Source organism: Cydia splendana, chromosome 7 (assembly GCF_910591565.1).
Source record: "Cydia splendana chromosome 7, ilCydSple1.2, whole genome shotgun sequence".
Classification (NCBI taxonomy): Eukaryota; Metazoa; Arthropoda; class Insecta; order Lepidoptera; family Tortricidae; genus Cydia; species Cydia splendana.
Window position 1 is genome coordinate 12,258,925 of NC_085966.1, and position 21,946 is coordinate 12,280,870.

General features: G+C 38.1%; 2 protein-coding genes and 1 long non-coding RNA gene across 5 annotated transcripts in view; 1 reads left to right on the top strand and 2 right to left on the bottom strand.

Moving 5' to 3' along the window:
- The window catches only part of LOC134792160 (SH3 domain-containing kinase-binding protein 1), a 51,315-nt gene extending 34,996 nt beyond the window's left edge, over nucleotides 1–16,319 (top strand). For both annotated transcript variants that reach the window (XM_063763389.1, XM_063763391.1), the window contains exons 9-16: nucleotides 11,484–11,666; nucleotides 11,815–11,900; nucleotides 12,148–12,313; nucleotides 12,887–12,995; nucleotides 13,332–13,422; nucleotides 13,633–13,746; nucleotides 15,553–15,755; nucleotides 16,166–16,319. In XM_063763389.1, the coding sequence (XP_063619459.1) occupies nucleotides 11,484–11,666; nucleotides 11,815–11,900; nucleotides 12,148–12,313; nucleotides 12,887–12,995; nucleotides 13,332–13,422; nucleotides 13,633–13,746; nucleotides 15,553–15,755; nucleotides 16,166–16,318 (1,105 nt within the window). In that variant the 3' untranslated portion in view covers nucleotide 16,319. The remainder of the gene's footprint in view (nucleotides 1–11,483; nucleotides 11,667–11,814; nucleotides 11,901–12,147; nucleotides 12,314–12,886; nucleotides 12,996–13,331; nucleotides 13,423–13,632; nucleotides 13,747–15,552; nucleotides 15,756–16,165) is intronic.
- The window catches only part of LOC134792184 (uncharacterized), a 596,557-nt gene that overhangs the window by 301,153 nt on the left and 273,458 nt on the right, over nucleotides 1–21,946 (bottom strand). The gene's annotated exons all lie outside the window — the stretch shown is intronic.
- The window catches only part of LOC134792174 (leucine-rich melanocyte differentiation-associated protein-like), a 50,728-nt gene continuing 49,924 nt past the window's right edge, over nucleotides 21,143–21,946 (bottom strand). The window contains exon 6 of one of the 2 annotated variants that reach the window (XM_063763413.1): nucleotides 21,143–21,885. In XM_063763413.1, the coding sequence (XP_063619483.1) occupies nucleotides 21,806–21,885 (80 nt within the window). In that variant the 3' untranslated portion in view covers nucleotides 21,143–21,805. The remainder of the gene's footprint in view (nucleotides 21,886–21,946) is intronic. The other variant, XM_063763414.1, reaches the window with a different exon arrangement.

A 21,946-nucleotide genomic window follows, 5' to 3' on the forward strand; every position in this document is an offset into this window, starting at 1 on the left:
ATAGAAAACTGTCACATTCCTTCTCTGTATGAAATCCTGGATTCGCGCCTGGTTGGGACTAAGTAAAAATGTACAACTGTCTATCAAATTGCGTTTTTTATATCGAAAAATTTTCGCGCTCGCTTCGCTTGCGTTTACAATAACATTGTAAGATATGATAAAGGTCACATTCGGGTGGCGACTGCAGCAGCATTACTCTGTTGCAACGTTACTGCTGCAGCACTGACAATTTTCGTGATAAAATGATGTGACTGATTTCCATACGAAAAGTAGAAATGTACAAATGTCTATCAAATTGCGTTTTCATATCGAAAAAATTTCGCGCTCGCTTCGCTCGCGTTTTCAATCACTTTCTAAGATATGGCGACTGCAGCAGCATTACTCTGTTGCAACGTTACTGCCGCAACACTGTCAATTTTCGTGATAAAATTATGTGACTGATTTCCATACTACAAGTAAAAATGTACAACTGTCTATCAAATTGCGTTTTTATATCGAAAATTTTTCGCGCTCGCTACGCTCGCGTTTTCAATAACTTTCTAAGATATGGCGACTGCAGCAGCATTACTCTGTTGCAACGTTACTGCTGCAGCACTGTTAATTTTCGTGATCAGATTATGTGACTGATTTCCATACTAAAAGTAACAATGTACAACTGTCTATCAAATTGCGTTTTAATATCGAAAAATTTTCGCGCTCGCTTCGCTTGCGTTTTCAATAACTTTCTAAGATATGGCGACTGCAGCAGCATTACTCTGTTGCAACGTTACTGCTGCAGCACAGTTAATTTTCGTGATCAAATTATGTGACTGATTTCCATACTAAAAGTAACAATGTACAACTGTCTATCAAATTGCGTTTTTATATCGGAAAATTTTCGCGCTCGCTTCGCTCGCGTATTCAATAACTTTCTGCGATATGGTGACTGCAGCAGCATTACTCTGTTGCAACGTTACTGCTGCAGCACTGTCAATTTTCGTGATAAGATGATGTGATTTCCATTCTCAGCTGTAATGCGGCAATGAACATCACTCAACTTACCAAAAAAAATCAATGTCATCTCGATGACCCTAGGGAGAGGGGCACCATAGTCTAGAAATGCTTAGGGCATCAAAATATCTTAATTCGGCACTGGTCGGAGTCAAACGATTTGGGACTCGCATTCTATACGCATTACCATGCCTTCCCGACAAAAATCGAATCATTCGCGAAAGTCTCGCAACGCATTGAGGTTACAAGGGGCACGTGGCCTTCCTCAGGAGTCTGAAGAAGACAACGGTGAGTGGCGCTCTAGCCAGGCAGGCCGCTTCGCTTTCGCTCGCGCGAATTAAGATAATGACAAGGACTTTAGTTTAAAAAAATATATTTATTTAAACTGACAGAGTAACCACTTAGCTTACAATCAAGATTATTCTAGCTTAAAATGACTTAAGAGCTAGTATTTATAATTAAATAATGCAATTCAGCATTGACGCATGTTCCAGTTACGCAATGCTGAATCTTCTAATTAGCTTTCGCTGACAAAAGATATATTAGGGGTGCTGGCACCCTTAACTCCTCCCTCCTTAAGAGAGAAATTATCTGAAGGTGGCAAAGTCGGCTTCAGAGAATTTCGTCTGAAAAATACAGAATGTAGTTTATACGTTAAGTATATAGTTACTATTACAAGTAAAATGGTATATAAAACGATGGTCCAGACACTGACTCTATTACTAATGATATAACTCTCACTGTAATCACTTTCACTGTTATATTTTACGCTGTTGAGAATGTCTTTTACGTCGCTGAAGTCCACGTCTCGCAGATCTACCTCGTTCTCGTTCTTCTGGATCTCTGCTTGCAGTTCCGGCAGTACAACAGGGGGTAAAATGTAGTTGGTAATTGTAGTGTTAGTTACTGCTTTCATGATGATGTCTTCTATCTGCGTCTCACAGTATTTCGCTGGGGTCAATATGTAGGTTCCCTCCAAATTGTGTTTCGAAACCTCGTCTCCGCATGTTTCGGTTATCACTGTTCTTTTTCTGGTGTAAAGAAGCCAATGGTCAGATGTAATCTTCTGTATAACTGTGTCTTCTGTTTTGATGGTTTGCTGGTTGCATTTCGATATGTTATCTTTAAGTAACATCAGTTGTTCTATGCATGTTGCTGCTGGATGTTGTACTACATCGTTGTCCGTGCAGATGTGTTTGTCCTCTTCGATTTCCTCGCAGTATCTTGCCACGGGTCGGAATTTCAATCTATTCATCATAAGGTAGGGGTATTTGGGAATAATGGTAAGTGTCTTTTTGGTTTCGGGGTTGTAAATTGGAACAGGTATAATTTTGTAGTAAATATATGTGTTTTTCTCAATTAATGGGATATCTAGTATAAAAGTTAAGCGACTATGACTAATAAATGACTTAAGGTCTATACTACGTTCTATCTTAACTAGATTTTCCTTTGACACGGGATAAACTAAGGTTGCATGTTTTTCTACTTCATAAAGGACTTTAATTAATTCAGTTGAGTTTATTATGGATTGATGCAAGGTTGACAATTTACTAAAAGCAATAGCTGTTTCTATGTCTTGTATAATATTGTAAATAGTGCGAAAGTTATTTAGAATCTGATACATGCTATTCATTAAGGAAATTAAATTGAAAAGTTTTGTCTCGTCTTTTTGGACTGTCTCTAGTTGTTTGGTTTTATAACCCAAGTGTTTAACGTTAAAATTAATGTCGCTCGAAACGTTTGTTAATTTATCAAGTGCCTTTTGGAGTAATGTTATCTTATTCTCTACTGATATTTCCTTATGTTTCATCCTTTCTATTATCGCATCAAATCTAATAGCATCATTATTATCTAAATTACCTGTTATTACCTTAACTATGGATCCTAACGGGTTGAGAATACCTCTTTTAGTTCTTGCAGTTGGTAAGATCTGTAAAAGTCTATCTCGGGATAGTTCGGTAAATGAATTTATTTGTACTTCTAAACCCATTAGTTCTCTTCTTGTATCTATATTACTATCAATTATATGTTTTAACTTGTTATACTGATCTAAATTTATTTCTAATAGTGAACTTATTGACTCTAAATCTATAGTCTTAATAATGCTCCAGGAGCTAGTCCTCATCAGAGCTGTGCCCATCCTGACTGGAGCTATCCCCGGATTCCGCTCGAGGTTTTGGGTGTTGAGACTGCATCCCTGATGTACCAGGACCATCAGTAATATCACTCGCCCCCTGTGGAGGTCGTTTGACATTTTTGAGTGCTACACGAGTATTTCTTTTTCTAACTTGTACGGGAATTATGTTTTTGTCCGGTTTACCTATAACTGTGGCTTTTTCGTACCTAGGTTTTTCTTTAGCCTTACGGATTCTAGTATCTTTCATGTAAATGGTATCACCCTCTTTAATTTCTGGTGGTACTTCACCGCCTTTCTTGTCCCTGACTTTAATTTTATCATTAACTAATTTCTCACTCACGTATTCGTACAATACCTTTAACCTTTTTCTGTGATCTATAAGTAATTTCTGCATTAAATTTCGCTCTCTATCCGTATCGAATGTATTTCCTGATTCTGTGTGCCCAAAAACTAATTCGAAAGGGGTAAATGTCGTGGCACTGTGTATTGAATTATTATAAGCCATTATGGCATACGTCATGACTGATGCAGCATCTTGGTCACTTCTATCATACTTCGCTAAACGGTAAATTTCGATTATTGTAGAATGAAATCGTTCTACTACGGCCATTGAATTAGGATTGTTCGGAGTTCCTATGTGCAATTCTATTTTATATAATTTTAATAGTTCTTTCATAAGTTCATTGTTAAATTCCGTACCCGAATCGCAGCTAATCTTTTTGGGAACGCCGTACATACTGAAATATTTAATCAAAGCTCTTACTACTTCCGGCGTACTTCGATTGGGTATACTTAATGCCTGGCCTAACTTGCTAAATGCGTCTACAGCTGTTAAATAATATCTACTTTCGATAAATAAAAGATCTATAAATATTTCCTGAAATGGTGATTCCTGACTCTGTGTTAATTGGATATACGGTTTCATGGGTTTCCTTTCATATTTCATCTTACGACATTGTTCACACGCATTAATTATAGCTGCAATGGTATCTTTCATATTACTCCACCAATAATCTCTTTTAAGTTTTGCTAGCGTTTCATTAATGCCCCTATGGCATGTTTTGCCCTCGTGATATTTTATGACTATTTGTTTTATGTCATTTTCATCTGTTAATGTTATGATTCTTTCTGTGCATTCGATTAAATTTTGTGTACCTTTTTTATAAAGTTGCGTTACGACATTACTGAAAGTTTTTCTAAATTCTGGTGATTCGAAATAGATAAAATATTTATTTTTAAGGTCTACATACTCTTTTAAAAATTTGTTTACTAATTGTACGTTATTTATTGGCATATGTACTTCCAAGATCTTTTGTTTTTTGTTTGATAAATCTTTAACGCTAATGTCGTCTTTGAACCATGTATATACTAATATTTGTTTTGGTTTTAAATCTATAGCTTCATTTAATATTGGGATACCTTCGTGTTCCCTGTTAGAGATGGAATGAGCTGTAGCTCCGTCATCTGAATCGGAGATTTCTACCACTTCCATTTCTGGTTCTGATTCTGGTCTACTTAACTCTGCAATTTGATCTGTTAGTGACTGTACGTACTTCTGTAACTTATTTTCTTTTTCATCTACATTAACTACCATTGACTCATTGTCGTCGTTTGTCATATTTAGTCTTATACGAGACATTGCGTCTGCGTTTGTATTCTGGTTCCCTTTTTTATAATATATCTCAAAATCATATTCCTGTAACCTTAAACGCCATCTTGTAAGTTTACTATTGGGTTCCTTGAGGGAGTACAGCCAAGCGAGTGGACGATGGTCTGTATAAATGAAAAATTTATTGCCATATAGGTACGGTCTAAAATGCTTAACTCCTTCTAAAACAGCAAGTAGTTCTTTCTCAATTGTACTATATCTTACTTGAGTGTCACTTAAAGTTTTACTAAAATAGGCAACTGGCTTATCTGACCCTATTGGTCCTTGTGATAGAACCGCTCCTATCGCGTAATTTGACGCATCTGTAGTCAAGATAAAAGGTTTTTTAAAATCTGGAAACTGTAATAATGGTGCATTGGTTAAAATTTTCTTGCAAAGTTCGAAACTTTCTTTATACTCATCATCTAAAATTACCTTTCTTCCTTTCTTCAGACATGCTGTCATGGGTCTAGTTATTTTTGCAAAATCTTTTATAAACTTTCTATAGTAACCTATCAAACCTAAGAAGCTTTTAATATCACTCGTGGTTTTAGGTATGGGATAATTAAGAACTGCTTTTATCTTATCGTCATTTGGTTTTAGCCCTTCGCTCGTTATGGTATGTCCAAGGTAGAGGACTTCCTTTCTGAGAAAATGGGACTTATCTAGCTGTACTTTAAGATTAGTTTCCCTGAATCTATCGAATACAGCCTTAAGTTTTTGGACGTGATCTTGTAGACTTTTAGAAAATATTATTACGTCGTCGAGGTATACCAGACAGTGTATTCCTTGTAGACCTCTTAGGACGTTGTCCATTGCTCTCTGAAAGGTTGCAGGTGCTGTCTTAAGTCCAAATGGCATACGATTAAATTCATAGTGCCCGAATCCGGTGCTGAAACCGGTTTTAGGTTTATCAGCATCATCGACTTCTATTTGATGGTATCCACTGGCCAGGTCTAGTGTTGTGAAGTATGTGCTTTTACCCAACATATCGAATAAGTCGTTTATGTTTGGTAGAGGGTATTTATCGTCGACTGTGATGTCATTAAGACGTCTATAGTCGATCACCATACGCCACTTTTGCTGACCTGACATGTCCATCTTCTTTGGGACTAAATGGACTGGAGCACTCCAAGGAGAATGTGACTCCTGAATGACGTTGTCCTTCAGCATTTTATCTACCTGCTTTTTTATTTCTTGTGCTTGAACAGGAGGCATCCTATGTGCCCTAATAAAAACAGGATCCTCATTTGTAGTACGGATCTTATGTTTAACTTGATTAGTGAATGATAACGGAATGTGTTCACAATAGAATATATCTTTATATTCCTCACATAACTGACTAATCGCCTTTCTTTCTTCTTCATTCAAGTCATCCAATCTCAATTTGGAGAGATTTTCAGACAACAACCTATCATTTGAAGTTGCGTCCGCGGTGAAATTTACGTTAACAATTGTTTCGCTCGAATATGGTTCTACTTTAAACGGGGCTGTGACTACTAAAGTCATGCCTTTTGATGTGCAATTTTGAATGACGGTGGATGCGTATCCATTCACACATTTTACCAGCGCGGCGGGCATTCTTATCCCTTCCGAGAGCTGTTGAAATTCTAAAATCGCATCTCCATTTAATAACGTTACTGGTAACTTAACTCTACACTCACTGCGAGGAGGCAATTCAAAAGTCTCCTTAATAGGCGGAGTATACAGCATTGGTATCTGCGTTGAATCCGTCTCCAGCATGCGAGTTTTGTAATTAACGCTTGCAGGTAACTGATCCAATAAATCGCTACCTATTAAGCCGTCATACCTATCATCAACGTCGTACACATACAACTTATGACGTTCTTCACTTTTAAAAATTTTGGGTAATTGAATATAAATGACCGTGTCATGTGTACTGCGGCCGTGGGTACTTACTACTTCAAAAATTTCTTGGTGTTTAAAATTACTAAAATATTGTTCAACTAATTCCGGTTTCATAAATGACCTTTCGCTTCCTGTGTCAATCATAAAGAGAGCCTGTAATTCAGGAACTGCAATATGAGGAAGTTTTAATTTTCGGCTATAGTTTAATACTATTCTAGTCCTCTGTTCGAGGCCGCCAGGAAAAAATTTCTGACTTCGGTGCTTGGACCCGGGGTTGATTCGAAACTCGGCTCAGGATATGTTGGTTCGTAACTCGGTTCAAGATATATTGGTTCCGCGTCATTATTTTCTATGTAATTAACACGTCTTGAACTGGCTGTCCTCATAGTAACATCAGTATTATTACCCGACGTCATATTACGGGCCGGCACGTTTTGATTTTGCGCCGTGTAAGACTGTGGTGAATAACCTGCGTGTTGCTGACTTTGCGTTTGCGATGTTACTGGTTGCCATTGATTACGCATATTAGATGAATTATTAGTAAAATTATTGTGTGGTCTATTATTACTTCTAATCTGCTGTGAACCGTTAAACGAATTTAAATTACTCTGTGGCCTCTGGCTAAAGTTATGTCTAGGGGGGTTAAAATTATTGTTAAGAGTTCTATCTTGAGGCTCGGTATTATGCGAATAATTATAACCATTATGATTCTGTCTAACATTACCTTGATTTTGTCTATTATTTACTGGACTCCTAAAAGGGTTTTTCATGTTATAAACGGTGTTGAAATTTTCTTCTTCTAGAACGGTTTTCAATGCACCCTCTAGTGTGCTGACATTTCTTAAACGGATCATTTTAACTAAATATTGTGGTAAATTATAAAGAAAAACATCGAAGGAAGTATTAGTATAGATTTCCTGTTTCGCGGTTCGTATTGTGGCATCTTCAATGGTTTCTGCGACCTTAGCTAACAAAATGCTTCTAAACTGTTGAACTCTGTGACAGAAATCTAAGTAACTTTCGCCCTTATTTATTTTCAAGGCTTGCATTTCTAATAGGAGGCATTTCTCTGTCCTGGGGTCCCCAAAATGTTCCTTTAGCAATGTTTTAAGTTCGGCCCAAGTACAAATGTTGTCCCTTTCTCCGACTAAGACGGCTGCGGGACCCGCGAGTCTACTAGTTAATACATGAAATAAATATTCGTTTTGTTCGGCACTTCCTCTAAATTTATTTATGACATATTCACATTTATTAATATACACCGCCAGTTCCCTAACTTCCCCTCGGAAAATCGGAATCATCTTAATTACATTCTCAGGAATTAAAGTAAGGCCTTCCATTTTAAATGCAAATAAAATTTAAACACGCTAAAATAAACTGATTGCAAAATACCGAAGTAGGTCAATTGAACGTGGACTTTAATACCTTCGCTGACGTTGTAAATAAATGTTGTTACGGTTTTGTTTTATTCTTAATAATACGAATACCTAATATTCTAAAATAATATCGTTATTATAGCGTTTTGTTATCCTTAATACGCGAAGATACTCTAAATTGGGAATGATATTATGGCGTTTTTATCCTTAATATACAATACCCAATATTTTAAACTACTAGCGTTATTGCGGCGTTTATTATCCTTAATAACACAAAAAAATTAACCTAATAATGTTATTACGGCGTTTTCTAATCCTTAATAACACATATATTTAAAACAAGTAAGGATACGTATAAAAGGAACAGAAAGGATGATGAAAAAGATTGACTCACATTCCTCCCGGCAGCTTTCACGACACCTTACAGATGGTCTGGAATACTCAGGATTGCTTCCGATCGGCTGGAGGTGGACAGCTTCCTGGAACAGCTAGGTTGACTGGTTTCTTCTGCGGCAGGTCCTCTTGATATTTCTTAATAAATTTATTTGTTCGGCTACCCGTTGAAACGTAGAAACGTACGTAGTCCGGCACGGTACTTTCGCGATATTTGATCGGCTTCTGAACGTGTCAGGAAAACGACGGGTATCCTGTCCTCAGCGCCAATTAAGATAATGACAAGGACTTTAGTTTAAAAAAATATATTTATTTAAACTGACAGAGTAACCACTTAGCTTACAATCAAGATTATTCTAACTTAAAATGACTTAAGAGCTAGTATTTATAATTAAATAATGCAATTCAGCATTGACGCATGTTCCAGTTACGCAATGCTGAATCTTCTAATTAGCTTTCGCTGACAAAAGATATATTAGGGGTGCTGGCACCCTTAACTCGCGCGTATACCTTACTGTATCGTCCGATATACATCTACTACTCTGTCGTTTAAATCACGTGTAAAATTTGAATAAGGGTGAAAAAAACTATTGATTTTGGAGTGTAGTTGTATTTAGTGGTACCTACCTAATTGTAAAATATTTTATCTGGACTACAGTCCTCTAGCATATCCATCTGTCACTTTACTTCAAGTTCTGCCTCCAGGGGAGAGGGAGAGAAATTAGCCGCTTACTGACAGACCGAATTCCACGCGGGCGGAGCCGCGGGCACAGCTAGTAAGTAATAAGTGAACGCCTCGTGGCAGTAACGCACGAAAAATAACATTGCAAATTGTCGGCAATGAGGCGCGCGCGGGTGCAAGCGTACGCATCTGTGTGCGTGCATTACATACACAAATACAGTCTCTCACGCCCCGTCAGAGCGACGGGTATATTCAGCTTGAAATCTCAAAATTGACTTTTAGCTCAGCTCCCGTTTCGTCTTAAGTCTTGTCGTTTGCAAATCTCTCACAATTATATAAAAAAAAACTACCATCGTATCAAACTATGTGAATTAAGTATTCAAAAACAATTAAACGAATCATGACTGACCGAACCGTTTTAGTATAGCGTCGAGTTAAAGTTGACAAGTCAGTTGTGAAAATGGAAATTTCATAGGAAAATTTCCGTGCGATAATTTTCTATAACTTTAAATGACGTTTAACGCGACTTCAGTGCTTTACAGAGCTGACTACTGTTTTCATTGACAAAGCATCATGCCTTCTGATTGTGTAACGCTGGTATTTGGAATTTTAACGCGATTGCTCTAGTCTCGGTGATAGACTGGGTGAAGGTCGTCCGAACACCGCGAAAAACCAGGAAAGCATTGAGGCTGTACGGCAGCTGATCGTCGAAGATTGCTATGTGATATACCGAAAGATAGCAGCTTCTATACGCATTTTAGGGACTACCATTTAAAAAACCTTACATGAAGAGCTAGGTAAAAAAAAAAAAAAATCTCGCCGGACACCACATTTGCTTGCTGCCGACCGAAAAATGGCTCGCACTAGTTAGTGCTGCAAAACTCTACAGCAATTCGATCGAGGAGATACAAAACTCATTTATGACATTGTGAGTGGTGATGAATCTTGGATTTATGCTTATGATCCTGATTCCAAACAGCAATCCACCGTCTGAGTGTTCTAAAACGAGCGGAAACCGACCAAATAAGTCATACGCTCAAGTAGTACTTAAAAAAATAATCGCCTCGTTTGTCGCCAAAAGTGGACACGTTGCCACCATCGTGTTAGAAAATCACAAAACAGTTAGCCCTGACTAGTATATTACAGTTTGCTTACTAGAAGCTATAAGTGAATTCCGAAAAATCAACCGAAAACATCGTATGGTACTGAGCCATGACAATGCAAGCTCACACTCCTCCCGGCAAACAATTGCGATTTTACTAGAGCAAAACGTCGAAATTCTGGACCACCCGCCGTACAGCCCTGACTTGAGCCCTAATGATTTCTTTAGTTTCCCTAAAATCATGCAATGTCTTCGTGGTTAATCGTACCGAATACAAGAAGAGGCGGTTGACGTATACAAAACGGCCATTTTGATGTCCCAACTTCGGAGTGGAATAAGTGGTTTCAAAACTGAATCGACCAAATGAAAAAGTGTATTAAATATCACAGCAAGTACTTAAAAAAACAATAAATAGTACTTGAGGTTTAAATTGTCTTTAGATTTTACAAACGACAGAACTTAAAAGGCACCCCTCGTATTATAGTTTTATATGGACCCCGCTTGGGTAAAAGCCTCCTCCAACCCATGCCATTTTTCACGGTCTTTGGCTGACTCCATCCAGCTTGCACCTGCGACCTTATGAATATCTTCTGCCCAACGCCTTCGTGGCTTGCCTGGTTTCCTTTTTCCTTGTGCTAAAGCTTGTAAGCTTGTAAGGTCTAGCCATACAAATGAAAAATTCTAATTAGCCATTGACATTTGAACGTATAGTGTAGGAAATAGAGTTGATTTTGCGTTGTTGGCAAATTGAACGAAACAAAGCAAAAGCGAGTCTGTTCCAATTGAATAGGATTTAAATTTCATCGAATTGATGAGGTACTATAGGTAGGACCTCAGGCCTTAGCAGGCTATTGTAACCTGTCATTTTTTAAGAGTCATTATTTTTGATCTTAATACACTTTGTGTTAAATAATCAATACTGATTTCTAAGGTGTATTACCATTTGACCCTGACGACGGGTACAGATGGGAATAGGTACATTCATATGAATCATTCCAATCTGTCCCCGCCTCATGTATGGCGGCGGTCGTGGGGCGGGGAAAAAATGCAAATACAATAGTGCGATTAAGGGATTGATAGGATATTTTTGTAAAAAAATTGCCTCATGTACAGTCAGCAGTAGAAGTTGCTAAGCGGGCGAGGTGTTCTAAATGATCTTGACGCGACTTTATTGTTAAGGGAATAAGAGCGTGTCAAAATAATTTTGAAACCTCGATCACTTTGCAACTTCTGCTGCTGACTGCATACAACATTGTTCTGATTTTGCACCTTTAATATTGCGCCAGAGATAAAGAGAAGTCATCGACGACGGTATCCTCGGGCAGCAGCAGCGGCGGCGAGTGGGACCGGCCCGACGGCGGCGCCGCCAGCAAGCCTGCCGCCAACACTGTCACCGCCACCACCACCAACAACAACACCTTCGACCACGTCGAGCGGCACTCCATCCTCAACGACCCCCGCGCCGGACGGTCAGTACATCTGCGTCTTACTGGACTCCTACGGCAGTAGTAGTTACATTCCATGTTTAAATGACTGCGGCAATAATTGCACTTTCACGTGAAACCGAGTATGCACCACACCAGGACTTAAAATTAATAAATGATAATTGAATTTCAGAGTAAAAGCGCCGCGGCGGCGGCCCCCTAGTCAAGCCTTGCGGGATGATACTCCGCAACAAATTGGACTAAGTAATGGACACGAAGGTAATTATAATGGATTTATTTTGAAATGATTTTTTTGGATGTAACATGTCTGTAAAATGGATAAAAAGGACTAATAGTAGCAATACTATTGATTTCTGAATTTTGTGATCTCACAACGGGTCCTTTAAAAATCATCTCAATTGTAATTTTTGTAACTCCGAGGCTCTTAAATTCAAACACCAGTGGTTTCAAGCCGCCGGTAATCATAATTACATATGTTTGATAAACTAAAAAATATGTGATGAAGTTCCAGGCGAGGCGCCGGCCGCCGGCGAGCAGCCGGAGGAGATCAAGCCGCGCGCGCGCGAGTGGGAGAAGCACCGCGCGCCGTGGATGGCGGAGCTCAAGCTCAACCAGGCCAAGAAGACCAGCTTCGACGGCAAGCCCGCCAAGGGCACCGGCAGCACTGACAGGTATCCACTACTACGTTGTCAAGTTAACCCTTAAGGCCGCGGACTGGTCACACGCGGCGGGCCGCCGACGTTGTCCACAACAGGTTCATTCCAGCGAGCGCGCCAACTGAGGATGTACCACATTCGTACGTTAGTGGTTAAAGGTTAAATCTTAGCTACATTATCAAGTTAAAGGCCGGATCATTTGCAGCCATAGTAAGAAGCAGAAGCCATGGCAGAAGGGTGCAAAGGCGAGTGTGCTTTCTCTGCTAAAATTTATATTAACCGCCCGACAGATGTACAGTAATCGAATACGGTTAGCCGATGGTATAGTTACCGTCCTCCTCTTACCAAACGCTATATGACCCTGGTACGAGAGGCCCTGTCTACAAAATACTAAACTTGACCTCTGCTCGACGATGCTCAATTGCTCATTGTTGTGGCGTAATAAAAAATAGTTTTATATTTATCCTATTTACGAACAAGTGTTTCCTGCAATGCACAAGTACACTCAATTTTCTGTCCAGAAATCTTAAGTACAGCTATTGTCGTTCATGTTACTTCTCTCTATCATTTAATCTCTTTGCGTTTCAGAATACTGGAGGTCGGTCTAGAAGAAAAGAGATCGTCACACTCGATGGAAATGTCAAAGAGCACGTCATCTATTAGCAGCAGAATGTCCGTTCTCGAGAGTTTTGAAGAGGTTCGTGATTATATTATAAATAGTAAAACCTATAATGATAATCTAATAGGACCATTATGATTGTTCATTATATTCAGGTAAAAGTAATTTTGAAATGAATGCCCCTTGTATATACGCTCACATCTATAGAAATCATATGCACGCAACAATGTTTTCACAAAATAATTTGTCGATTAGTGCCTAGTTTAGAAACGAATATCTTAATACCGTTCTCTAAACAACATATTTTTCAATACATTATGTATATCAATGTAAATACTCCATCTAAGGAGTACTAACAATGCTAACAATAACATCATCAGCTGAGCGATGTAACAATGTATAATGATTTTCCAGACGAAAGTGCGTCACTCGGCCGACAACAAGACGGCGGCGTCGAAGGATCCCGAGCCCGCCGCCAGGCCGGTGCATTCGCCTACCGCTGCGGGTATTTCTAACATTCATTTATTTAATAAATTATTATTATTCAAAATAGTCAAGCTATTGAAAGTGCGGCTAGCAAACCTGATTTGATAAATGTGTCATATTCAGACAGGACATACTGTCAAAAGATTTAGTGGTAGGATCGCCACCGCACTAGTAGGTAGATGTAAATGTAAGTCTTTTATGTGGTTTTGCAAAATTGACTAAATTGCAGGGCGCACGTTGCTGGGCATGCTGGACGACATCAAGAAGCCCGCCGCACCCCCTCCACCCGCCGCCAGTGTCCGCAGCAGCCACGACGACAACAAGAACGCTAAAATCGATATTCGTACGTATACATACGACTTATTTACTTTCTGCGCTTGCTGTGGCACAATGGGGTGGCTACCTTTTATCCGCCGAAAAAAATATATGCGACCTATATAATATTTTTCCCAAACATGCAATGAAATGTCGTCACTCCGAGCGTTATATCAGGCTTCGAAGTATCACGTTTAGGGTGGAGCAACTCCAGAGAACTGTAAAGGAATTTCATACAAAATTTAAGGCCTAGGCCGGGAAGTATTTTTTTTTTAAATTTCCATTTCACAGATATGTGTGACACACCATCGTGGCATTCAGCCATTAAAGTGATAACACACTATCGCAACGCTTTAAAAAAAAAACTATAGGCAGTTTATGGTTTATGGTACGATTTTTTTAATCTTTATAGGGCTGTATCTCCTAAACCGTGCGTCGCAGCGCAAAAATAATAAAATGTTCGTTCCTCTGTAAGAAACCACTAATTAATATTTAAAAAAAAAATTAAAAAAAAAAGATAAAAGAAAACCTACCAATACTTTATAATGCTCTTAAACGGTACGTCGTAGCGCAAAAATAATAAAATTTTCGTTCCCCTTATGAACCCCACGCACTGAATAACCTATCACATTAGGACATGAAACAATCATGATCATCAATTTTTATTATTATTTCATTGCATGTTTAAGAAAAGCACTATACATACCTCGGCGTGAAAAGGGGTTGTCGGCCTCATAACTATCCGGCCTCACTACGTTCGGCCGTCTATATGCATTCGGCCGGCAACCCCTTACTTCCCAGCCTCTGTAGTAATGTACTATTCCCCGTTGGCGGCGGTAGGTTGACGCGTAGTTTTCGATTGTTATTTTACCTACCGATTTGAAGTAAGAGTATTCTCAGTAGTTCAGTTTGGCCAAAAAACCATAGAACGCACATAACATTTTCGATGTACAATAAAGACCGTCCAAATCAGACGAACGCCGCCGTTTGCAAAAAGTTCGCGCGTTAAGGCTAGCGCAAACCGGCGGGGCGCAGCGCAGATCACCGAAGAGGATTTACGCCACGCAGCGCACACCGGCGAGGTAAAATCTCCCGCGATACCGCGAGCGCCCGCCATCCCGAGCGCTGGCGGCCGGCGCACCAGGGAGCACTTCGGCGCAGGCCGGGGGATGCCGCGGCATGCCGCCGCGTGTATATCACAAAGGATTAGGGACTAGTGTGCACGAGTTCTCCCCCGTCGTCCCGGCGCTACTCCGGCGCACTCGGGAGGTCTCGGCGCATGCCGGGGGATGCCGGCGCCTACCGCCGCGGCATCATCTAGCGTGCTCCTCGATGCCGCGGAGTAACAATCCTCCGCGATGCTCCGAGGTCGGTCTCAAAGCATTTAAATTTATACCTGAAGGTAATTGAAATAGGGTATAAAATACATTGATAATTTTAAAGTGATCTGCGCTGCGCTCCGCCGGTTTGCGCAGGCCTTTATATAGTACGATATTCAGCGCCCACGCAGTGCGCGAGCCACCTGCGAGTGGAGCGTTAGCGCGTTCACCAGATGTGGACGTATCTCGACGGTAAAAATGTTGCTGGTCAAATGTAGTTACCAGTAATAATAAGCTTAAGGTTGTGCATGTGTTTAATTGGGGCATTATCTATGAAAAGGAAATAAGGTCCCTTACGCCGCACAGCGTCGCCCGGCATTGTGTTTCTATCGGAGCATCGTTAATAATGGCGTAAGCGCCATCGACAATAAGGTCCCTTTTCATAGATAACGTCACAATTTACGTGATATTCGTGATAATAATGAATCAATAACTGATCGATCATCGCCCAACAGAGAAAACCACCCTCACATCGGAAAAGAACGAAGTGAGCAGCTCTAAATCGGGCGTGTTCGAGAAAAGCAGCGTCGAGCGGTTGGAGAAGACAGAGGAGAAAACTGAGAAGCCGGCCGTTCTGGAGAAGGCGACCACGCTGGAGAGGCGGCAGCGGGAGCGGAGCGACTCGGTCGAGACGCTTGTCGCGCAACTTAATAATAGGGTATGATCATTTTTATGATGAAACAATTTTTTTTTCTCAAATATACTTCGAACTATTGCCATTTTATGTTTGTTGATGAAACATCACGTTGTCCGTAGCATAGCCCGACAAATTAAGTTTGAGGTAGCATTAAACCTTTAATCCCTCGCCTGTGTACGATAAAGATCCTACCTGAATTTTTAGTAATCTTTTGCATTTTTTTCGTGAACTACCTATTTTTTCTGCTCTATACGGCACAAGCGAGGTTTGGGCCCAAGATTTTAACAACCACACACATATGAAACGTTAATCCAAACACTCATATTGAGTATACCCCATGTATATTTTTCTTGTATTATTATTATTTTTTACTGATTTTATGCTCATGTCTGAGGCTTCACATTTCATATTTGTTATTTCTGTCACCACAGATATTAAATCTGGAAAAGCTACTAGAAGTACAAAACGCAAAATTCAATGCAGCCATCGAAGACCTGACGAGCAAGCTTGCAGCCGAGACGGAGAAGCGCGTCGCGCTGCAGAGCGAGCTGCACAAACTCGCGCACTGCGTCACGCAGGTGTAGTCTTTACTGCAGCCATTGAGGCCAACTTCCCGGGCGAGTGAGTGCTCTAATCAGACTCTTTTTAGTACGATTCACATATAAACATGTACAATTACGAGTATGTCAGTTCAGGATGTTTTTCCTTACTAATGTGAGCAATTAGTATGAAAAGACAGTAGGACGCACCTACAGATTTACAAAAGCTGGTACGAATGGAATGGATGAGTGAATGGAAATATCTATGTGTGTACCACATTATTAAAATGGTGGCTGACTGTATACCGATACAGATTGTACAAAAAATACCGGAGGTTGAAGTAGCATGACAGATACGAACGTTTCCGAGAAAATACGATGGGAAAAGATTGTTCACTACACCTGACAGTCATAAATTAAAGCTTCGTTCATTCCATTTGTGCCAGCTTTCGCGAATCAACCTGTACGTGGTTAGCACTGTCTGTAACGCGCCGAATCTGAATATGATATGGAAAACGTAACAATTTTAGCAACTTTCAATTGTTAACACGAGTTTTAAGTATGTCCCGCTCAGACTTCGTGCGTTGTATGAAACTGTGCGTAAATAAGGGTTCTAGAGAATGTTCAACATACATCTTCTGTAGTTAGCGAAACCATTCGATCCTTATAATGGTCTAAGTAGGTATAGCCTATTTTATACTTGTTGGCGTGTTTCCTTTCGAAACAAAATTTAGATTCGGAATTTAATAACTTAATAAACGTCAATTTGACATATGTCGAAACTAACATATGAAATTCGCATTATTTTAAAATCAAAACCAAGTACAAAAAAAAAATTGGAATTAATCCACAAAAATAATATTATATTGCAGAGAATGGCTAAACGTTGACAAAATATCTTGTCTTGTTTATATTTTTCTGCTGTGGGAGTTTTTTTATGAGTATGACTGTTGTTTAAAAAAATGGAAACACGCCAAGTAATATTGAGTAGACTATAATCGCGTTATGTCGCCTCTATTCTTCATGGTTATTTCTTATGATATTTCTAAAATGTAATGGAAAGCTTTACTCGATTTTAGTGACGCGATCGGATGTAGGTATGCATTGTAACTCTTACGCAATGAAATTTTATAATGTGATGCATGTTTACATTTATTATTATAGCGAAAGTGATTTTTGTGAATGTACTTAGGTGTGCCATGGCTGAATGTATAAAGTCGAAATTAGAAACACCGATTTTTTTATATAAATGACAAATCGTACGTTGTGTCTACTTACACAATAAAAATTATTCATGAGTGATCTAGTATATTTTTTTTTAACTGAAAAAATTTAAGCAGATTTTTTAATAACCTCAGCATGTAAAAGTGCTGCTCTAAATAGATACAAGATATTCATAAACAATGTCAATTGTGTTTGAATACATAAATAAGCAGCTAATAAAAATATATTAGATCTTGCATGAAAACATTTTATGGTATACATATTACATACCTAGTTTGTCTTCAAGAAACTAATAAAATTTTGTACGATTTGTTCAACAAGTACTGCCTAGACAAATATGGTAATAAATGTCGTAGATTAAGGATAGGTAACGCGCTATGTATGATTACAAAATTTGTGCCATGTTTTGGATCACGCACAGTCCCGTGGGGCGAGAGATGTATACTTTTGTAACTAACACGGGACTTAATCGCGTAAAACTTACGTTAATTTATGGTCTGACGTTTCGAACGTGACGTTACGTTCACAGACAGACTGGCGAGGAATTGTATCAACATCTTGCTGCGCGGGTTTTAATGTTGATAATAAACGTAAGTTTTACCGGATTAAGTCCCGTGTTTGTTATAAAAGTATGAGTGAAATACGTGTTAGTTTAAAATAGTTTAAATCAATATATCGAGAGATGTATATTTACGTAATTTTGTGATGTTTGCCACCCTCGTTATGTGATTCGCACATTCCAGTAAAACACTGAAATTATGTTATATGCGTCAAAACAATAGGAGATATTGAACCAAAGTTTCATTTGAACTAGTATGTGGTGTAATAAATTACATTATGTATCAAGAGCCATATAGTTAATATATTTTTCTATATGTACAGAAATGATTTAAATGTTAACTTTTTGTATCGTATGATGTACCTTTTGTAAACATATCTAAATCATTTATTTGACATAATATTATTGTAAGAAAATTATTATTCATTATAGTATAGACATAATTGTGGTATCGATTGAAAGGATTGACTATGATGCCATATATACAGGGTGAAGAATTCAAATGAATCAGTATGGGCAACTTTAAAACTGTAACGGATTGCTATTGAACGAAATGAAGGTAAATTGGAGAATCGAGTCAAGACTTCCCTATACTGAGTCGTTGAGATTTCTTACCCCAAGTTTTTATAAATGATTGTGGGCGATATACACCAATTGCTAATAAATGGAACAGGCTAATTCCGTGCCTGAAAAGTGTTATCAAGCAAATTGGTGAGAAAATACCCTACACATGCTTATAGTAAACTATTGTAATTATGTTGTGACTGCTTGTCTGGTTGTGTTGTACCATCCAATGTGTTTTATAAATATATAAAGAATTTGATCATAATAAATTATTTTAGTATATATGTATAGAATGCGATGCTGTAACGTGGAATGATGATGAGCGAAGCAGTAGTATTAAAGTGGTAGCATTAGGTTACGATGTGATAGACGTTGCCTAACTTACCGTACATTTTGAATTTATTTAAATTGCTTTTATCATGCACAAAATAAAGGTCACACATAATATTAATAAAAGCTTAAATCGATAAAAGAAAATTCACTGAATTAGGGCTTTGCATTGATGGTCTATTAATATTGGTTATTGTTTTCATTAGATCAGATATATATCATCTTTTTTTATGATCGTACCTAGTCCTATTGGTTATATTTTATGTTATTTACAAATGGCTTTCTAACCCTATGTGTTAGAACGAGACTACCGCTTGTAAATTGTAACTTGTAGCTTTATAAAATAGGTTACTGAAATAACGAGAAACATACAGCTTTTTCTAACTCTATAAAACCTTCAGTGCTTATACACGTAAGCTGTAGCTATGGACTCTTATATACTTTAATTAAAACGACTATAGTACCTGTCTGAACCTGTATAATTAGCTCTGAGAGGCGAGTATGCCCATACTGTACATCTTTTACTATGGTGCCAACCCCAAAATCGGTATTTCATACATCTCGGCGAGTCATATGAGTCGCTTAACATCACTCTGGTAAATCCATCTGTCAGATTATGCGATTTTGGTAGGTATTAAAAAAGGTAATAGGGTAGATATTTGCTCAGAGGGTCGAATGGATTTACCCGAGTTTGAACTTAAGCGACACATATGTCGATGTTTTCTAAGAGACATTATTTTTCCTTTACAAATTCGGGGTCGGCGCCGTAGTAATAGTTGTTCGGTAGGACATACGTATGTGTAGGTATACGTATGTGTTTGAGTATAGCTAGACAAAAACAACCTGCATATTATGTGTATGTTTTCAGCGTGTTCACAGAACATTAAAACAGGTGCATTCTACACAGTAAATTATCGCATAATATGATTACGTTTGAATGCCTTAGGATCTGTGATTACAATATAAATGCAATATTTTACGTTTTTACAATATTTAAAATTAAATGTCGTGGCCAGCCAGATTTAATTTATTTAGTCCTTTTTATTATTTGTACAACAGTTTGAATATTAAGGCCTAATTACTCGTAAATAACAAAGGGAGAAATTAAATCCGCACACGGCGGGAAGATGATAACTGGCGGGGAAAAAATTGAAGAAATTGGAACCTTATGTAATTTTATTTTAAGTTCAAATTTCTTCAATAGAGTATCTCGAGTTATCAACTTCTTCCCGCCGTCTACGGAAATATAGACAGCATATAATTAGATTGTCAAGCCAATAACTGCATTTAGTTTTTGATGTACATAATTATACTTTACAAGCATATTAGGTATTTTATAATGTACATACATGAGTGAAGTAAAAACTGAATTGTAAAATGGTTTATATGATAAACCGTAGTTAACATTGTATAATATAGCGAAATTTTTTGAAGTAATTTTTTAGTACTTAATTTATTTTTACGTACCTACGCTGTACCCACTTAATGCATTCCTAAGGTTTTAACGGTTCAGAATATTCATTATAATGAATAAAATAAATATTTGAATAACTATACGGTGTATTTATTTCCTTTAGGTATAATTTAATCTAAAATAACAATATAATATTTTAATAAGATTTTTTATTATCTTATGAAACAAAGTCCCCCGCCGCGTTTGTCTGTATGTATGTTTGCGATAAACTCAAAGACTACTGAACGGATTTTCATGCGGTTTTCACCCATCAATAGAGTGATTGAGGAAGGTTTAGGTGCATAATTTGTCAAGGGTAACCCGTACGAAGCCGGGGCGGGTCGCTAGTGTATTTTATAAATTCGTAACAAAATTCACTTACGAAAAGTCTACCACTTATCGTCGGTGGTTGGTAAAGAGGCATTGTGGTGTAGTTAGTATACGAGTTATAGAATTAAAACTACTAAGGTAATAAATATAATCATACAATTCATAACAACTTACACATATACTGCATATCCGGTTTCAAATAGCGCGGACAATGTGTCGGAGGACCCTATTTAAGTTTTTGAATGTGTTTGCCTTTTTCTTCCACACGCCTACAGATTAAACGATTTGGCGAATTAAGAAATATGATTAGTGTAGTATTTAAACTAAAAACAACCATATTTAATGAATAGTTTGTTTATTGAAGTATTAAACATGAATTCATAACATAATTGTGTACCTTAGGGTTACTACCCATTCCACCTATCCAATTTCTTTGTCCAATGTGTATTGCATCTCACATTTTGCTTTACTGAGAGAGTGTGACGCACTGACATTGGACAGGTGGAATACCACCCTTACACGCCATCTTACATAGTAAGTAAATTACGTACTGAAAATAATATAAAAAACAACCAATTAAAATAAACGCATAAGTGCTATGCTAGATATCATCAGAAACCAAAAATGACAATGAGATCGTGACTGCTGCTGAAAATAATTATATTAGAGGCCGTTTAAATACCCGTTGGACAGGAACACAATTATTTTGTACCTATTCTCTTTCTCCCAATTTCCTTTTGCCTAAACTAATACTCGTTTGATTTTTGAATAATAAAATAATTTGACCATGCCGAATGTTTATTTTAGGACTAAACAAAGATCAAACAGGTTCTCTAAATCAATTTCTAAAATTATGTAATTTTGCAACCAATTAAAAAAATCTAGTCTACAAAAAGTGTTATTGTCCCTCTAGTCCCTCTATATAGGTACGTACCTCAATATTACGAGTACCTATAGCATGCTCGCGCATAGCACTGTACACTTAATTATAAACAAGTATAAATGTATGGCCCAAACCAAATCCCTAAAATCAATTTCACTTGACAACTCTAGTGATACGGTTGTGATGACGTCACAGGTCGCTGTTCACGATAAACCTGTTGCCCTCTGAGTGCTTGCCGGTGTACTTGTAGTTGCATTTTCCGTAGGCTCCTGAAAAAGAAGACTAATGTTACACTATCTTACTTTGAAACCTACTATAATGTGTTATTAT